The 21,234-nt window shown below is 37.5% G+C and overlaps 1 protein-coding gene across 2 annotated transcripts in view; it reads right to left on the reverse strand.

Annotated features, from left to right (window-relative positions):
- The window catches only part of LOC110832235 (uncharacterized), a 112,316-nt gene that overhangs the window by 64,137 nt on the left and 26,945 nt on the right, over window positions 1–21,234 (reverse strand). For both annotated transcript variants that reach the window (XM_022069061.2, XM_022069060.2), the window contains exons 4-8: window positions 8,227–8,310; window positions 5,841–5,955; window positions 2,375–2,446; window positions 923–994; window positions 546–617 (exon numbers count right to left, since the gene is read on the reverse strand). In XM_022069061.2, the coding sequence (XP_021924753.2) occupies window positions 546–617; window positions 923–994; window positions 2,375–2,446; window positions 5,841–5,955; window positions 8,227–8,310 (415 nt within the window). The remainder of the gene's footprint in view (window positions 1–545; window positions 618–922; window positions 995–2,374; window positions 2,447–5,840; window positions 5,956–8,226; window positions 8,311–21,234) is intronic.

Consider the following 21,234-nt stretch of genomic DNA (forward strand, 5'->3'; position numbering starts at 1 on the left):
GTAATTTCACACTAAATGTTATTTGGGCGATCAGATGAAGAAAACGCATAATACCAGTCGGAAATATAGGATACGGATGGAAGAGACTAGAAACAGCTAACGTAAAAAGTTTCGTTTGCAAATCCTTGAGGTCTGCGCATATAGAAGAATGAAAGGCTTAATAAAATAATTCTTAAAGCATTTATGAACTGGATTCTACCGCTCAGGATCGAGTCCAGTGAGTCTTGTGAAGGCGATAATGAGACCTCAGGTTCCTTAAAAGACAGAAAATGTACCGGGTGGCTAAGTGTCTGTCATCTCTTGAAAAACGACTCTGCACCATTGAGTTACCTGTTTAGTTATCGGTATTTTAAAATAAACACATTCAAAGTATGTCGTTTGGTTCGCTTTCTACAATCATGAAGAGTGCTCTAGTCTGGTAGACGTTAACCGATATTTCAGAGGTGCTTGTTGTCCTAATCATCAGATGCTAATCGACTGATAATGGAGGCAGGAAGCCCCTCTAAATAGCCTTCATATTTGTCAAATCTGAGATTAGTACTCACAGTGTATCCAGAACGTTTGCTGATTGCAGAATTGGTTCAGGCAGTGTCTCCAGGTGATTGTTATCCAGATGCCTGCAAGCAAAATCAAAATTAACGATTACTTTTCAAGAGCTGTGCGCTGGTTAGGCCAGCTAAAATAAAATAATGCTTTTTGTTTAAACTAAATATAAATTAATGTTTGTTTTTAATAATTATGGTGCTCTTTATGAGCCAATTCCTTTTTCTGTGTTCCTTTACATTACTTCGTTAACCGAAATTTAATATCCTACCTAATAATTAAAGATTTAGTAAATTATTTATTTGTGTCATAAACAGTTAAAATGATGAATATTCAAACAGTTATTACTGGAACAAGCTGAAGCACATTTAGCACTTACAGTGTGTGCATATTTGGAACGGTCGAGAATGCTCCTGCATACAGCAACTTTACTCCTGAATAGGATAATACCCTGCAACACACCGGAACACTCACATTAAACTGTCATGTATCATACGCGAATTATGATTATGAAAAAAATTAACCAAAAAAGACTGGAGTTTAATCCGTCCAGTTCTGAGGACATTGCAAAATTTACAAAAAAATATACTATTTTATGGCGCAGAGTTATTTACAAACACTCTGACTCCCTAACATGGAGGACTATTCAGTACTGACAGTGTCGGAAGCAACAATAGATTAGGCACGTGGCTATGATTACATAGATTGGGACTACATAGAGAATTTTGTGAGGGATATTTTGAAAAACGTCAACTTGCAGTACCAAAAAAGATATATAAAAATAGCATTATAACAGTATGTAAGTGGTTCAGTATCGTGTCCAATGGCTGATTTTAGTATTAGTGGTGTTAAACCTTAGGATTTTGATGCCATAGCGTGAGTTACTTTAAAATTTTTGATTAAATGTTACTGTGTTTCCCCTTAAAAATTTCAATCATCCTGGAATATATTTAGAACTTAGGAAAATAAACGCGTTCAATTGCTGTCAGGAAACCAGTTAGTACGTTAACACTTGAATAAATTAGATTTAAGCGGATTATAATAAAACTGCATCAAAGGAATAGGTTCAGGAATATCGATTGGACTGTACTGGTTTATAATAAGACCATCTGGTAGTCATTGTCATGTTAAGCCTCCGTTGTCCTAATACAACATAATGTGAATCGTGTGTGAATCATTTGTCTTTTAATTTCTATACTAATAATAAACCATATTTGTGGCGTGGTCTAAATTACTAAAATATCAAATTATAAGAGCGACCTATATAACAGAATTCATTTAAAAACACTAAAATAGTTGAGAGTTCTGGTTCTTACTGGAACAAGTATGAAGGTGGCTGGAATGTCAATTCGTACATGATCTTCGACGATTCAGAGCACCTTACTGCCTACAGGCAAATTCCGGGATTGTACCCTACCGCTTCCATCCATATACTTTCCAATTCATTATTTACTATCATCCTCTCATTTGACGCTACTTAGTCTGAGCTAATGAAAAGCGTCGTTAAATAAACTATAAATAAATAAATAACTCAGAACCATGGGTAATAACCCTGATCATGTTTATTCATCAAGCTGTTGATAAGGGTCGTAAGCTGATATAAAACTGACACATGTGTCAGACTACACGTTACAACATCTCGTAAGACAGCCATGTTTATTAAAATAGTTATCTATACTTACTGCAATGTTTTTTTTTTCATTTCTCGTCAGAGAATAATTTCATTTCTACCCTCATATTTCAGGGTTTTATATGTTTAAATGGTTTTACTCAGGAAAAGTCTAAATTTAGACAGGAATTAACTAACAGATACAAAATTATATATGCTTACAAAGTGTGAAGATCTGGAAGTTTAGTCATTATATTCGAGTTCAAAACTGGAAACGAACATCCAGTAAGGTCCCTGTAAAAAAGACAATTGTCCAAGTACTTAATAACACAACTATAGAGATATATATGCAGATACCCATAAACTTTTGGGGCGCAACATATAAATTTGTAGTTATAAATACCAAATTATTCAAAATAGAGTGACGAAATCCATCATACAAAAGGTAAGTTGTAAAATCTATATATATATATATATATATATTTAATAATAACACTAATAATTTAATGATAGCGACGACGACGACAATGATGATGATGATAAAATGAACTGAACTTAATTAAATACGATATTACATACAGTTTTCGAACAACAAACTCTGTGGATCCGACCCCGTTTTGAGAGTCTAATAACCGTTCAAACGTAGTAAAAAACTCTCTTGTTAAACTTGAAGTTCATTTACGTGTTTGCCTGAGTCCGTTACTGGAGTCTACACTTAGTCGACTTAAAAAATCCTTAACTCAAATTAATGTATTTTAAATAAATTGTAATATAACCACTCTTTCATGATGAGTTCTCCCGAGTAGCATGTTCACATTCTGCTTAGTGACTAAAGTTTTGTATTTACTTCTTATTTCAGACATGTCCTATGAATTTACGTATCTTGATTTCCTCACCTAAACACAAATTATGGAGATATTATCTAACCTCCTCTTTTCATCTCTCATATTAGATTAAACAAATTTAGAAGTGTTCGCATAGCATAACCGTTCTGGGGCGTTTGCTTCGTTATTGTCTCCAGATTTTCATTTCGAGAATGCTCTGTTTAATTATCGCAAGTTGTGAGAGACCGCATCGTCAAGACGTAACCTATCGCCTTTCCGATTAAGGTTAGTGACGTCAAATTTGGCTAGAGTCAATGACTTGTACGTATGCGGGGTGTCTAGGTATCTGTTAAATGCATTACAACACACTCACGGGATTACCCGAGATTCATATATTCACATCTATATCTAACTGGAGATTGCCCAAGGTCACTTTCGTGCTTGCAAATGTGCAGCTCTGCGTGTAGGGTAATCGTTATTGAAGTCTGATGTTAACTACAACTGGATTGTGTTACTAAATTTTAGTTAAAATTTTCAGAATTACGTTTCATTAAATCGGTTCTCGAGTTTTTACATCGACGGACAAATGAGCAAAACTGGCGAAGCTAACAGGCGTATTTTTGCAAATTCTCTGATTACGCACCTGAACCTTCTAAAATTTGCGCCATGTCTAGTGGAAATCTGCTGACCATTCAGAGGTATTTTTTGCCTGTATCATCAGGGTATATCGTACTGAAGGTGAAGGCAGAAAGAACCTTTGAATCATCGGCGAACTTACACCACAATACACGGTGAACCATTTTGGAAGACAGTCATCTTCATTTACGTAGCTTCTCTTTGCATATCTTTGAAATCATGGCATTGGAGTCAGTCGTCCTTGATACGTACCACCTGACAATTTGCGGTTTAATTTTCTTAATGTTAGTTCATTTGTGCCTAATGGCTGTCTCTCTAAACAATAAGAACAATGCCCTGAGTTTAAAGGAGTTAAGAATGATGGCTGAAAGTGTCTGCTCACACTGTGAGACTGAAATATTTATTTGAAGACAAAGAGAGGCGTGTTCTATTCTGGAAGCGTCAAAGGAATAAGGTTAGGAACGCATCCCAAAGGATTTTCTAGAAACCGCGCATGCAAAAGTGAAATCAGAGAACACAACAGAAAGTTACGGTGATATTTCAGAGCGCTGAGTCTCCCTGAATGCTTTCTTGAATTCGTTTCAGAATATTTTACTACCCGTTACCTATTTAAAATCTAAGATTAAGGTGAATCGAATGATGATGTTACCATTGTTTTGTGTGGAAATCGTGGTTGATGACTCTGCAGTTAAGAACAGTACTTGCGCCTCAGAGCAAAGTGTTGCAAATATTTGAACTTGAGCTGGTACAATGAACAAGGGCAGAGAGAATTCATGGTACACACATGAAATGTATACCATTTTAAGCATAGGAATTAAAGCTAAACACATTTGAGTATTTTGTATGATCAAGTTATTGTGATCTACATATTACATATATTTAATGAGGGCAATGTAAGCGGCCCAGCAGATATCACAATCTTATTCAATTTGAGTTTACACGATGTCAAGTAAGTCAAGGGTAATTGTAGCCACTACATATCTTATCTTCCCTCAAGTCCCGGTAAAGTGATATACAATGGTGGCATCCTTGATGTTACACACACACACACACAAATTAATCAAGAGAGTAAGGTCAGGCAAGAAAGGTGGCCAAGAGATAAGCCCGCTGCTTCCAATCCATTTCTTTATAAACTAGCAATTTAAGTAGTCTGTCACTTGTGAAAATGTAGACGCGCACCGTATTGTTGGAATAGCATGCAATCAAGAGCATCTTCTTAAAAACAGACACGAGAAATTCCTCCAACATGCTTAGGTACGCAATGCGGGTCACAGCACGTTTGTCAAAGAACACGTTTTCTTTGGACAAGGTACAAAACGCATTCAATTTTGGACTCTCTCTCGTATATTCATTAACTTTATGACGAATGTTGCTCCCTCCGAACTCTTGGGTTATGTCGATTAACATTTACAAATGAAAGGAATGTGGCTCCATTAATGAAGAAAATTTTTGCTGTGAAATTTTCGTCATGTCCAAGTCTGAGAAAAGTTTGTAGCGATTTTATTTTCTTGGGCAATTGTATGCTGCAACAGTTGACATAAAACTTTTAAATTACTAAATTTTCAGCAGAGAATGCTTAGTTGATTTATGCAGATTGCGAACAAAAGAACTCTGCCTGAACTTCAGCGCCTGGTCGTATCCGGGGCTCTTTCCTTTGCAAATGCCGACATTCTGACCAAACAATTTATACCACTTTTAAATTGACATTTTCGTTGGCAGTTCCCTTCTAAACAACTCACGACATCAACAAGGTTCACATGAATTAGCATTGAATCCTCATTAATTAAAATAGAATAACGTAACGAATCCATTGTTTCTTAGCTTTGTTCCACAGTAAATATATGAATTAGTGCCGACAATTCAGTCCAGAACTATCGTAAAATGACGTTTCAGTCCAATATCGGATTGAATCCGGCAACTCTAATAATCCGTCTATGCTCATCCCAGATTTTATTAGGGCGATAAAAGCAAGGAGGATGAGATGGATAGAACATGTGGAAAGCATCGAAAAGATGAGAAATTCGTCAAAATAGTCGACTTAAGGCCGAAAGAGAAGAGATCTTTTGCAAGTTAACCCTTATTAAAGAATAATACTTAAATACTTCTGATTGGGTACATTATTCAGCGGCGGGCTATTGCAAACACGTTAACGAACCTTCAAGTATCTTAAAATGCAAGGGATTTCTTGACCATATGAGCTATTATCAGCTTATTAGTTGCTTACTTACAGAAGATACAACTCATGTGAAGTTAATCCTGCCGGTGGCCGAGAGAGGCCCGCGTTGTTGCAAAACACCGACTTCCCCACGCAAACGCATTGTGAGGAATTCCAGTTACCGAGATCTGCAACAAATTAAAGCAACAGACAGGTTACCTATTTTTCTCTATGATCACTACCGCAACTTATTTATTTTGATACTTTCACGACCCGTTCTTCAAGTGCCTGAGCACTGCGGGTCCCAACATTTTCGTTGGCTTGATCTATAGACAGTCGGTAGGACTCCTTGGACGAGGGATCGGCCCGTCTACCTGTACATAGGACAGCACAACACAGAAAAACGCGGACAGATATCCATGGCTTGAGTGGGATTCGAACCCACGGTCCCAGTGACCAAGCGGCACAAGGCCCATGCCTCAGACCAAGAGGAAACTGAGACGACCATTACCGCAACACCGGGTTATGAAGAGCAACGCGGTCGTCGTACTGCAGACAGCGGACTATCGCATAAATAGTTCTGTTTCGAAAGACGCTGTCACTATAATAACAAAAAATTAACAATTTTTTGACCAATCGAGAATGTAATGGTCGAGGGGTGAGCACTCCTACTTCGTACTCGGGAGACCTCGGGTTCAAATCTCGGCCCGGATATCGGCTGTCCTGAATGAGGTTTCTTGTTGTATTCCTCAGCCCCTTTAAGCATAATTAGGCCAGGATTGCTTCAGACTACCTCCTTCTGAATGAATTTCTCACTAATCATCCTCTTTGAGCCACTGAAGGCATTGTTAAATAAACCATAAATATAGATCAAGAACGTTAGGCCTAAATACGGTCTGTTATGCTCTTTATGAGTTGTTTGAAACAGGTTTTCATGTTACGTGATAAAAGGCATAGTCCTCACACGAACTTAGTTTGTTGCGTGAGAGATAATTATGAGCTTCATGCCTGTACTCCTCACCTGACATTTTTAGGGCGATTAAATCAAGGAGGATGAGGTAGGTGGGACATGCGACATGCATGGGGAAGGTACGAGGGAGGCCGGAAGGGAGGAGACCGCTGGGAAAACCTCGACGTAGGTGAGAAGATGGACCTAAGGGAGACAGGAATAGATGGATTTAACTGGATTTACCAGTTGAGGACACGTTGATGAACATTCGGTTTCCATAAATGAAGTTGGCTATTCTTTGACAAGCCGAGTTTCAATCGACTTTTCAAATAATATCCTACACCATATAGTGAGGGAGTTGCGTGAGAGTGTTATAACGTCCCACTACAATTGAAGGTACGAGTGAACCTTTAAAAAGAAACACTTATGAACAAATTACTGCTGAATTTGGTGCCAATCATAACGTCTGAACTGTGTTGGAAGTTTGACTTGTGAAGTGCGCGTCTTATAAAGGCTTTGTACGCGAGACTTCAATAGAAATCAAATATACAACTATGGAAGACAGAAATGTAGGATGTTGAGAAACACAGCAGAAGGAATAGAACAAAAAGGAAGTGAAGGAACACCAAAACTCGGAAAATATAAAAAAATTCCTTGAACGTATCGAATTTCTCAGACACAATTAACTCTGATGTTTATAGAATTTTACGTTAGCTGTCTTCCATATTCTGCTGATAACAAGATGAGAAAATTGTTTTATCAATTAGAGCCAATCACGTGACAATCATGGGCTATAGCCCTTTGCTACAGCCAGTTAGGTTCCACTTAAGAAAAAATGCTGGTAGCCTTCCCCAAAGATGTAATAATCCTACCCCCTTTGAATTCTTCTATCGGAATAGAGAGAAAAATTCAATGTTTAACTCAGCAAACCCTGTCCAGCCGCGAGTACTACGTTCTGAGAAATACAGCGGTTAACATACCCATGGACTAGCGGGAAATTCCTGGTTAGGGGAACCGCGGTCACTGTACACTCTTCAGTATAAATTTCCTGTTCCTTCACTAACACAGATAATACGTATATCATTATGCATAAAGTAGGGTACAAAAAGTGGCACAAAGGACGACGCGCAAACGTAATTAGGATGCTAAGAAATTGGTTTCGGATGCCATTAGAGTTCTGCCACAAAAGTTACTGAACTTTTGTTAAAGAAGCTTTGACTATTTCTGTGTGTTTAGAAGTAAACATCGACGATACATACAATCTAATAACTGCAGTTCGTAACACGGTACGCATTTAATATCGTGACTGTTTACCAGTATCGACCTATGTAAGAGGTAGGTGTTTGTAGTAGCTTGGCTTGTTGAAGACTTGGTGATAATTTACTGGGCCTTATTATGACTATGTGTATCTGTCACTTCAGTTTTTCCCGACATTCCTAACGGTAAATTTAACAGTAGATTTGTAACAAGCCGACTTTATCTAATCAAAGGTTATGACATGTCTACTCACAGCAGTCAGAGAGCTGTCCATCCAGTTCCGCCGCCGGCTGCTTCCGATACAAGTGATCCCAGAACCGCAAGCCCAACTCGTCAGCTGAAAGAGGCAAGGATTTCGTCGCTGCATTGGTGTTTACTGGCTTCTGGTACCGAGATTTGGGTAATGAATATGTGACACAAATTAGCTGAACGTTACTGCACCTCCCACTTTACATGTGTTAACCAAGTAGGGAAAATTAATATAAACTATATATGTAAAATCGATAATCATTAAAAATATTATAATTTAAATGAAAGTAATAATAATCATCAGAAGAATGAATACTCTAAATAATAAAAGAGGGGAGAACAAATTACTAATTTGCTGTTCTTATTATTATAATTATTATTATTTACTGTTCGTTATTACTAATTACTTTCGCGTTTTAGAAAACATTTTAGATACACAAATTTTTCGAGTTATTCTCATGAGTGATTTCAACACTCATCGTTTTAACTGAAAGCGTGGTCTCTCTCAGGCTAATTGCCATTATTATTCGAAAATCAAGGGAGTTTCCACCTACATCTCCACATGCCTTCTCGATCTAAGACAATACGTATACAGATACTGATGGCAACAGTAGTCTACCAGATTTAATATTTACAAACTTTAGTGAGTTACATACTAATTTAATTCACACTGTTATTGTAAAGCCTGGATCTTGTCACCCATCTTTTGTTATTGATGTCTACTTACCCTTTGAATCTAGCACAGTAATTGTGAGTATTCGTACCGCAAATTTGCATCTGTTGATTACACCATGTTGTATAACACTCTCTCTACTTATGACAGGTCTTTTATGTACCGTACCAACATTGTTGATGATGCTGTCACCAGCCTGAACGCTGTTGTCATAAATACAATGAATCAGGCAATTCCCCGTGCGTTTACCCGAAAGTCAAAATACCCTCATTGGTTTAAGAGTGCTTTCCGTTAGTACATTTAAAAAAAGATTACTATTGTAGACGTTTTAAAAAGAAACATTTTGGCTATTTTTAAAGCAAATTTTCCTTCTATTGTAAGTCAGTGAAAGCTTCTATTAAGTCTGAGAAGCTTACATGGTTGAAGTATATTCATGACATTTTATGGTCACAACCCAAGCAATTATGTAAATACGTGACATCTTATAGAAAATAAATTCCACTTCTCTTCAGCTTGATGTTAACGGTATTCGTCTGGCAGAACCCTGTAAAGTTGCTGATGAATTTTCTAAGCATTTTCAGTCAATCTACAAAAACCCTTGTTTAGGAACATTCCCCTCCCCTGTGTAGTCCTCTGAATTTTTGTCATTAGCCCCTGTTTCCGAATTGCAAACTTGTAAAGCCGTTAGCCGTCTAACCCCATCTAAATCTGTCGGAATTAATGACTTCCCTGGACAGAAATCTTCATACTCACCACCGTGAATATCTCAAATCATATATCCCTATCTTTCTTATAAACGGTTATTTTGAGACTTTTTTCTGTTCTCAAACACACGTTTCATCTAAGTCTAACACAACATTATTTTCCTACTGTATGGAAAAAGGCAACAGTAGTTCCTGTTTTTAAAAATCTTAACTCTGCTCCTGTTAATAACTACCGGCATACTTCCATATTTAATATTTGTTCCAAACGATTTGAACTTGTTATTCATGATCAAATTTCACATTACTTAAAGTCTAAATTAAATCCTTGTAAGCGTGGTTTTAAAAAAATTAAAAATCTACCATAAGGAATCTGGCAATTTATCTAGACTTTATTACCCTATTACTTGGCTCCCAGGACCAAGCTGGTGCAACGTATTTTGATCTTGGGAGTGATTTTGATTTCGTCTCTCACACCCTCCTACTCAAAAAGCTCAGCACTTATGGGCTTTATGGTGGTTATATAAACTGTTCTTTTAGTTACTTAACCAACAAACACTCTCAAGTTTGCGTTTATGCAACTCTTTCATCGCCTTTCCACAGGTATCTGTTTTGGGGCCTCTGATTTTCGACCTATTCATTTATAACATATGTAATGTAATTAATCACTCTAGGTATCTTATTTTCGCTGGTGTTATCAAAACCTTTCATGACATTAAATCTCCAAACGACTGCAAATGTTAAATGTTGTCTTAAATCAAAGCTCGGATATGCCTCAGTCGTTTGGAATTATATTACAACTGATGCCAATAAACTGGAACGTATCCAGCTATAATTGTTTCCTACGCCATTTGTATAATAACAATTCTAAGTCTTTACGGTATTTGAAGCTCCAAACCTTACGTAAGAGGAGGTACTGCATTGACGCAGAATTCCTTACCCAAGTTTACCGTGGTTTGAAATACTGCCCTTCCATTCTTCGAATTTCTCTTCTGTACAGAAGAGACTTCTCAATGTTAACGTACAGCCCTTTAATTATAAACTGCCCTTCTGCTAGATGAGCACCAGCTGCTAATGTTGACTACAGGGATATCGATATATTTAAAATAAAAATTGTTTCTCTTAAACACATTCTACAATACCTGCGTTGCCATCCATAAAGTAGATAATAATTGCATTCAACATAAATTTATATATGTGATACCCTTACTCTCCTCCTCTACTCACCACTGACTGTGTGTTATAATTCTAATTATATAAATTCTCTGATTTAGTACCTTGCTTGTTTTAAATTTAATTGAACTATAATTACAAAGATGTTGATGTATTCAGTAGCAAGTTGCCTTCATGTATAAATGTCCTATACACTCAAGTAATATTAGATAATCTTTTTTCGTCACCTTTCTTTATTTATTATTGTGTTCTTGTGTACTTATTTTGCGCTGTATCTGTAATTGTCCTTCTGGCTTATGATGCAGCACATCAGTAATAAAGAATTTAATTTAATTATGCAGCACACTAATGAAAAGTAATTGAATTAGTAATAGTAGTAGTAATAGTGTGTGAAATTTAAATGTGAAATATCTTCTGTAAACTAAGTACTCTTAAATGTACAATCGGTAAAAATGTGTTTCGTTGGTAATCATTATTCCACCAATGCTGCAGCTCATTTATCACAGCATCATGCGGTAAACCACAATTGGTCCATGAGATTTATTCAAGCGGTCTTCGATCAAGACTCATGCTTAATGGATAACGAATAGCACGACCTTTTCGTCATCCTTAGCATAGCGCATTGTAGGCAGAAAAATCATTAAGTTGTATTTTATGTAATTTTAAACTTGTCCGGGGAAAATGTGTTGGATGGTACGATATGGATGGCAGGCCCCTAAGCGATTACAATGTTTAGAGAGATGCTTATTCCTGGTTAGCGGTGTGTTACTGATGGTACTGTAATATAAGGCAGAAAAACAATTCAGTGTTTCTGCGTTCTTATTTGCTGGAATAATAAATTTTCATTATAATTCTACAGCACATTTATTCAGCTACTATGGAGTACTTCATGTTTGTTTGTACAAAAAGCTTAGAAAATTCCGTCCGAGAAAACTATTCATGTATTAAGGGTACCAGTATCGGCCCACAATTTTACCAAAACATAGATTTCAATAATATTTAAAATAAATTCCTGCCAGCTGACAGAATTTTTTTTAATACAGTGACGGTTTTATGTACTACAAAGATGTCTCTGAATACATTAATCATACTATTAGCAAATTTATTTTTGGATTTTAAAGACGTTCTACCATTAACGAAGCTTTATTCGGTACACTTACCGCATTCATTGGTTTAGCGTCGCACTGGCTTAGGTCACACACACAGAACATGGAATAACAGAACGAATGTGAACCGGAAAGAAACGGTATTCTACTATTTCAAAATTTTCATAGAGGGAATGAGGAAAACAAAGAAAAATCTGCCAGGATATTTGTCTTCCGACTGAGAATGGAACCGGGAACTTGGGAATATGCAACAGGAGCACAAACCACCAAGATGTTCGGTAAGGCTGAATGCCGTAACATTTGAGAGGTTTACGTAATTTAATTAGGTAAAACGCAAGTGCAATATAGAAGACTACGAAAGTTACAGGAAGCCGTAAGCACATGTAGACCCATCTGTTCCTAATTAAAGAGACGAAACGTTGTTCAATTGAAGATTTTATACATCAAGATCCTCTTATCTAAACTGCAGCTGAATATAAGCTTAAAATGGGAAGACTGGAATTGAGGTTTAATTACTGAAAGTTATCTTTTACGGAAATGAAGTAAACAGCAATGTGATAGTTTCAGAGAATAATGGAAGGCTTTGGTAGAAATGCTGATAGAATTCTAAAAGTCATATTAACTTGTTAAGCGAGAGATAATAAAACACGAGGAAAACTTCATGGAAACAGATCCAGAATGCTATATATGAGGTAAATCCGTACCATCTGGGCCAAAATTTCGAAGGCACTATAATGTAAGCATCTGAATGGAATTTTATATTAATTTTGTAACTAGTGAAACTGTTTCCAATTGTTGATAGCCTTTCTTATTTTCTATTTCTGCATATATGCATGTGTTTTTCACACAAACAGCAGGAATGAGAGAAATTACGTTCATGCTGAAGCACGTAATTCACTTGTTGTCGATGTAATAATTATAATGCAACTTAAGGTTCAGAATACTCGATAATACGGAAATCAAAATAATAATTTACAAAACAGTGAATCTACAAATTGTTTTGTATGGGTATGATGCATGGTCTCTTTCTTGTGGCGATGGCGTGAGACTACGTATCTGTAAAACTGGTCTGTTATTGGGGCTATTGTTGATAGAGGATGATAGAGGAGAGAATACAGAGAAGCGGTGGAATGATGTTAGCAGAATAAAATCGATGCACTCGGAGAGAAACCTCTCTCAGTGTCACTTTGTCCACCACAAATGCCACATAGACTGACCTGGGACAGTCTTTCGTGGCAAGAAGCCGGCGACTAACCACCTGAGATATGGCACCGTTATATTTGGTTTATTACTTTGAAAGAATTACACATTCACAATTCTTTTAAAATAAAGTGTTCAAGAAAATATTCGGACGTCATATGAATGAATCCGTTTTTCGGTTTAAGATAGTTGTTGTTCTTGTTGTTTCTTGGCTCTACAACTCGGTTATGAGTTTTCGCCGCCTTCTTTTCGGAGGTTTCTTGGTCTTTAATTGTGCATTTATGTGTAGTGAGTGACCAGCCCACTGACTCTGCTGAATTTCTACTCTATCCTGATTTGACTTCCAGAGCCATCTAGCAGTTGATCAGGGACTCGGCTGAGAAATAGCCGCAGAATTTTGCTTATGAAACATCTCGTTGGTTTAAGATAGTATTATATAACAAATATATTTATGATCTAGTGTTGTCAGTTTAGTGACATCTAGACAATAAGTTACGAAGATGGACTAGGCCAGACGGGTGCGAAGATCGTGAAGGGTTATGCGAGGTATCTCCTTAAGATTTATACATGAAAAAAAGCTTCGTTTAACAAAATTTGAGCCAGCTGCACATCTATTACTGCATTCCTATCTATATTGTGGGTAAATACTAAAATTAATATATTTTAATGTGAAAGCACTCATCACGATCGTCACCAAGAATATGCAGACACCTGTTCTATATTGTCACAAAACCTACTGTATTTTCTTAGAATTCGTAATGCCCCCAAATATTTGGAGCAGTCAATCAAAGTGTCAATAGTCTTTACAAACTCCATATTCAACATGTTTAGAATTAAAACACATGAAATCGATGACAAAATGCTTCTCTCATTTTTCATATTTAAATACTTCTGTTGTTATTCTCGTGGCGTCACGTTACTCTTGCGCTGCGCTGCCATCATTTTGGTTGGAGAGGAGTATGTCAGTCACCTCACGACCAAGTGGAAAAATGTTGGGATGTTGGAGGAGGGACGTGAGGGGGGGAGTGTGGAGTCATATTTAGTCGGGATACAGTATCACAGATAAAATTTCAGCACATTGTAACAAGATAACTTAAATCCCTAGTAATGATTTTGTTTTGCACTGCGTGGCACTTGAACTAATAATGTAATTATCTGCTATTTGATTTCGAATTATATCCATATTATTGTTTAATATTAGAAATCTCGTGGAACTGTTTGAACAAGAAACCCTGAAATTTTTTAACACGTGTTTGTTTGATAAATGAAACGACAAGTGTATTACCTGTACTCAGAACTCATAATCAACCATAATGAAATTCAACAATGACCCAAAATTAAAAAAAAATTCTTGGCGCTTATGTATATTAACAGCAAATGGAAATTCTATCATTGCGTGGAGAAGCATCATAGTTGCTCCCCATTACCGGTATGTACGGTACTGCTTCTCTTAAGATATAAATTCGATGCATAACAGATAGGAAACCAATCACGAACGTGTAATAAAACAATTCAATCCCACAATATGATCCGTAATACGTATATACAAGAAATACTCCCCATCTCAACACAACTCTGTTTATACCAGTTCCATATCGAGGAAAGCTCGGTGCGGAAGATTCACTGCACACGGACATTTTTTCTTAAATCTGCAAATGTAACTTAAGCTTATTTTGTATTTCTGTTCCATTTTTAAGTTATATTTTTTACTTTCTGAGCGATTCAAGTGACGCTGTGCGCGAAACATTTAATACGCCACAATGTTAATGAGCAATGACCTACGAGGCTGCCCTGCCTAAGAATGGCTCTGTAATGGGCGTATACCCAAGTATGGAGAGACAAAGAACATGGACACAATTTTGTTTGGAAATTCCCACAGAAAAAGTCCCAGTGGAAGACCGAGAAGGAGATACCATTAAGACGTGGCTTAGGAAGGTGACTTTTGGGGCTGGGAGGTTGATAGGTAGGGCCGCTTACTGTGGTCTGGTATTAGGGGTTTTAAATCTTTGGGTTCTGCTACAACAGTTATACTTAGACATTATACTTTTCACAAACCTCAGTCAGTCAAGAATTACCATTTTACTTGAGGGTTTAAATATAATTTCAATTTCTTATTAACACACGTCAAAACCAAGAGAGTAAGTTCTGGGAAGAACAAATTACTCTGTTTCGATTCCGTCTCCAGTTGTATAGTGAGCCTGAAATTCGAGATCGAGTTAAATAGCACTCTTACTTCGTGTATGGGAGATCCCGGATTCAAATCTCGGCGCTGAGTACAGCTATACTGACCAAAGTTTTTCTCGGTAATACTTAGTCCATTCAAGCGAATTTCAGGATAGTATGTCTTACATTATTTCAAGATAACTTGTGTTCAAACTTTCTCCAGTTACTTGCTTATTTATTAATCATCCTACCATTCAAAACTTTTGAACCATAGTTAATGACAGCGTTGTTAAACAAATTTTTAATATAAAGTGAAGCTTTCGCGATGAATAAAGTTGATGAAAGACTCTCGGGCTACAAGCCGCGTCAGGTGGCTCAATGGTGAATAAACGACACAGAGTAAGATTGTCAGGGAATGTAAATTAATAATTGTACAATTTAGTCATTTACTTCTGTGCCTTCAACTACTATGTCCCTTAGCATCAACTTGAAAATGATAACATATCTAACAGTCATACACAGTTACATGTAGGCTACGTTCTGATTATCTTAATAAATATGCGTATTTTCGCAAGTTTGGTTTGTTAGTTATCGCCATGTTACGTCAATATTTTGCGTGACCACAGTGTTATCTTAAATTCTGTAAAACCATTTTTACAAAAGTTCCATATTTTTTCACGAAAGAACTCAGCTCTCACTCCCGCTTTACAAATTGGCACAACCACCATTATAAGCAGGAATATATGAAGCTTATTGTTCGTACTAAATTTTATACATATTCGCAAATTCGTTCAAAAGTTGTAGAGCGAACACAAGCAGACATACAGATATGATTACAACGTAGAAAAATTAAACATGCTCAAGAAGAATATCACAGAAGATAATGAGCTACACTAGTGGTAAATGTTTATTCCTTATTTATACAAAATTTTATACACAAATTAATACTGGCACTAGTATTGTGGCTTTTGAACGAAGTTTCGTAAAACTCCGCCCACGGTACGTACGTAGGAATGTACACTGTAGCGTGCTTCCTTGAGCTCTGATTCCCTTATAAATTAAGCAAAGTTACGTATTGCTCTTTATTACATGATTGAAGCTTTTAACTAAATTCGAAGCGAAACACTTTCTGTTGGCCTGAAAGTTCGTTCACCTCTTGCAGAATTGTACAGGGGATCAGTGACCACTGTGGGGTATTATTGGAATTGGAATGGGAAGAAAATAGCTGCGAACCTCAGGTAGAAAGAAGAGTCCCGGTGTACCATAAAACAAATATTTTAGGATTACAAACCTTCCTCAGGGAAAAATTCGCAATTTGGGCAAGTAATGGGAGATGTGTCGAGGAGATATGGAATAATTTCAAGAATATAATATTCCAGAGTATCCAACGTTTTGTGCCACATAAAATACTGAGAAAAAATTCAGACCCTGAATATTACAATAAGGAGGTGAAACGGTTAAAGTCAAAGGTGAGAAAATCATATAACAGCAGAAAATTAGGACAACAGCACCAAGAGGAACTGAAACGACTGTCAAAGCAGTTGCTATTAGCCAAACAAAATGAGCAGGAAACATTTTTACGGACAATATTAAGAAATGAAGGTAAATGCTGGACTGATTTCTACAAGTATGTAAAACGAGGTAAAGGAAACAGGAAAAATATTCCGGCAATCAAGAATGGTAGTTGTAACGGTCCAAATTACATCTTCTGCTGAGGTAATTTGATCATATCATTTAGTTTTTTTATTATTTTATTAGGCTGAATTTCTTTTTAATTTTCGTTTCAAAATTCTAACTTTTTGTTGTGTTGTTGTGTTACTTCTAGTTCATGGCATATACCTAACTGTTTAGGACAAAGACGTCCGAGGACCTTCGGTTCCCAGGAGTCTTGTTTTTTACACCAGGGCAATAAACTGTCGTGAATTGGTTGTAGTCCCAAGTGTCATACTTCAATATTTATGGCGGCAATATGTAGAAAGTCAGTTTAGACTTTATGGTTCATTGTCACTCAGCAGACAATGTTGCTGGACCTTACGCATTAAATAGGTTGAGAGGGGACTCTTCAACAAACTTTCGAGGTAGCCGCACGCAAACCCAATACAAGTCTGAGATCATCGTCTTGTGGCTAAAGCCAAGTATTATCATCTGCACATCTGTATTTATTCTTAAATAATTAAATAGTGTATAAATAAAGGATTATATTCAGCAATAAAGAAAGCTTCTAGTTGTCGGGGGTTACATGCCGTTAACACCCCTGAAAAGAGTCAAGTGATTACCAAGGAGCGAAGCTCCTATTACTGAGCGGCTATAGCAAGAGTGGTGATCCCAACGCGGGGCACGAAGTGGTAACGACGGCAACAAATCCAGGGGGCAGCCAGCTGAATACATTCAACAACACCATCACAAAGCAGACTACAGTTACAAGCAGCGACCACACCAGGAGTCGTACTGTAACACCAACAAAGGTCAAGAAGGACAGAGCTGCAAGCTACGAGCGCTCCAGGAGTCCGCATTTAAGGAGATCACCAGATCATCAGCTTCATACGTAAAATGTTAGTTGGTGAAGTGAGGGAAGAATGGCAACCCGCAGCTTACGTAACAGAATTGTGACTGTTTCAGAAGAAGAGAGCAACCATTTCGGAGACGGTGAATTAGAATTGTGTCGGGTTGAAGGGTCATTGGAGGAAAATAAAAGACTAGATACGGGTTTAGGATCGGCTTTGGAAATAGTGGAACAGGAAGAAGTTGCATTAAGAATGAACGATGGGCAGCAGGCCTGTTCTAGCGTTCCACAGAGTGACTCGCATAGTTATTTCCAAGATATGTTTGCTAAATTAATGAGTGTTATGAAGGCAGACAAATTAGAAGTAATTTCTAGCGTAAAGGGGGAAATTTCTGATATAAGAAAGGAAATTTCGAGTGTGGAAAATAAGATTGAGAGTTTACGAAGCAATGTAAATAACATACGAGAAGATGTCAGACTTGAAAGCGAAAGGTTGATTAAGAGAGTTGAGCGGGAAAATTCGAAATTAAACAAAGAAATTTCAGAGAAATTACATTCGGAATCTGTAAGATTTTCTTGTGAAATCAAACAAGTTAGAGAAGATAATGAAGGGGAATTAAGAGCTGCTAAACAATATGCAGGAATTGTCAAATGACTTACATAATAAGTTAGACCATCACATCGTTGAGGTGAATTCGGTAACAGGAGAAATAACCAGTAGGGTTATCCAAAATGAGGAACATCTGGGACAAGAGCTAGCAAAATTAACTGATGAAGTTCAGGTTCTTAGAAATGATATGGTAAAAGAACAAAAGAAACAAAGTCATCTGCAGGGGGAGCGTTTTGTAGAGATAAATAAATAAGTCGAAAAGGTTAACTGCTTTAACGACAACTATTTCAGAAGTTGATCCTCGAGATTAAACATTTAAAAGGTAAATTGTCAGAACCTACTTCCGTTGTTTGCAATGCAAATTTGTCACGATCAGCTGATAGCAACGCAGCTGGTCAAACCAGTTCACACAGCGAGCCTGCTGAAAACTTGGGTAGTCAAGTGTCGAGGTCGAATGATATTTCTGCAAATACAAATGATGAGAATGTACCTGTGAGTCGTGATGGCATGAATGTTCGCCCTTACAATGACAAATATTTAAGTGCTGCTGATTTGCCCCTACCCATGTTTGAAGACAGCGATAAAATTAACGCCATCTACCATTTGAACCAGTTAGAGGAATTTATGAAATTGAAGGGGGTACCAGAATCATTAAAATTGGCTATAGCATTGAAGTCAATATCAAACCCTGTTGCTAAACAGTGGATGTCAGCTGTGTCTCATACCTAAAATGACTATAAGCAGTTTAAAGTCGCATTCACTAAAACTTTTTGGTCCAAGACGACACAGAGCCGAGTGAAATGTTCAATATACCAAGATAAGTACGAAAAGCAATCAAATCTCTCAATGTCAGGGCACCTGATTAAAATGATATTGTGGCTTCATATTTAGGAATGAGTGATGCCGAATTTATTGATGCAATAAAGTTACACTACCCAGTGAACATACAGAGGAGTCTAGTGGGGGTTCCCTTGACTACAGTGCAGGAAGCCATAGACGTTTTGAAGCGCCTTGAAATGCTAGAGTTTAACGAAGCAGGTAGTAAAACAAACATAAGGGCTAATTATCACCAGAACTATATTCCCGATAAGAGGCAGAACGAGAATCATCATTACGTGAGACAGACGTATTATGACAGGAGGCAGAATTATTCTGGTTACAGCCACAGAATAGAAATGGGAACAATAACGGTAGAGGTGCTTACTTTTCTAGAGGCAGGGAAGATGACAACCGTAATAAACACGAAGGGTCTTCCTTAAACCCTGGTGCCCCACCTTACGACAGTCCGACAAGGCAAACCGATAGTAAGGAATCGCAAGGACCATCCGATTATTGGACGTAACAATTAATAATGCCACTATACCAAGGGACTGGAAAAAATCCATAGTGGTTCCTATTTACAAAGGAGGTGATCGATCATTGGTCACAAATTACAGACCGGTCAGTTTAACATCGGTGGTCTGCAAACAAATGGAACACGTTATTGCATCGTACCTGAGGAAAGTCTGGGAGGAAAAGAATTGGTTATTTGAGGGTCAACATGGGTTCAGGCCGGGATATTCATGTGAAAGTCAAGTAATCACGGTTTGCCAGGACATTGCAGGCACACTGGATAACGAAGGAAGGTTAGACGCGATTATAATCGATTTTTCGAAGGCCTTCGATTTAGGTCCTCACGATCGGCTGCTTATGAAAATCGCGGCATCGGGCGTGGACTCGAGGATAGTCGTATGGGTAAGGGAATTCCTTTTACGCCGAACGCAGAGAGTTAGAGAAGGAGGGCAATTATCAGAGGAAGTCAGAGTAACGTCAGGTGTACCGCAAGGGAGTGTATTGGGCCCACTTTTGTACGTAAATGATATTTGGAGGAACATTGAATCGACTATTAGACTTTTTTCAGATGACTGTATAATATATAGAAAAATTATAAAGAGTAAAGATATAGAAGAGATGCAGATGGATCTAAACAGTCTTGGGGAATGGGCGGTTGAAAATGCTATAAAAATTAAGCCAAGTAAAAGTAAGGCAGTTAGTTTCACGAGAAGTCGGGTGAAGGAACCACTAAACTATTTGTTACGCGACCAAGTAATTCCGGAAGTGAGCAGTTGTAAATACTTGGAAATACCCTTAAGCAGCGATTTAAGCTGGGCTGATCAAGTGAATTATACGGTGAAGAAAGCCTGGAAAGCCTTTCATTTTACAATGCGTGTTCTCAAAAAGGGGAATAGTAACACTAAACGTCTAGTCTACACATCTGGATTCTGGAATATGAGGCGGCGTGCTGGGATCCTTACAGGGAGGGGCAGATAAATGAGTTAGAACGGATGCAAAAGAAAGCATGTAAATTTGCATATCATAGGAGCGATTCGAACTGGGAAACCCTGGCACAACGTAGAAAGATAGCACGTATATGTGCTCTCTTCAAAGCGTACACGGGAGATCGGGCATGGAAAGCTATAGGTGACAGATTGCAAAGGCCATACCATCTGAGCAGGGTCGATCATATTCGGAAAATTAGGAGCAGAAAGCAAAGAACAGATATCGGAAAATATTCCTTTGTAAATAGGACCATCCAACTCTGCAACCAGCTACCTGCTGAGGTTTTAGGGACTCTCTCCTGTAAACCAAGTGCTTTTAGGAAGAAGGTTAGAAATGTGATAAATGAGGTGAAGTGAAGGGAATACATGTGTGGGTGCAGTGAAGTGAGGTGAAGGGAGGTGAGGATGTGAATTCTTCATAAGTGTAGTGAAGTGAAGAGAAGGTCCTGATGAAATGTGAGTGCATCAGTTCATGACGTATGTAATTCATTACTGTTACTGTCTTATGTCTAGTTGGTATTAATTTTTAAGTTAAGTACTTTAGGTTAGATGGTTCTGTAATCTT

This window comes from Zootermopsis nevadensis, unplaced genomic scaffold (genome assembly GCF_977971745.1).
Source record: "Zootermopsis nevadensis isolate Lab colony 2312 unplaced genomic scaffold, Znev_1.0 Znev_ptg000010l, whole genome shotgun sequence".
NCBI classification, from domain to species: Eukaryota; Metazoa; Arthropoda; class Insecta; order Blattodea; family Termopsidae; genus Zootermopsis; species Zootermopsis nevadensis.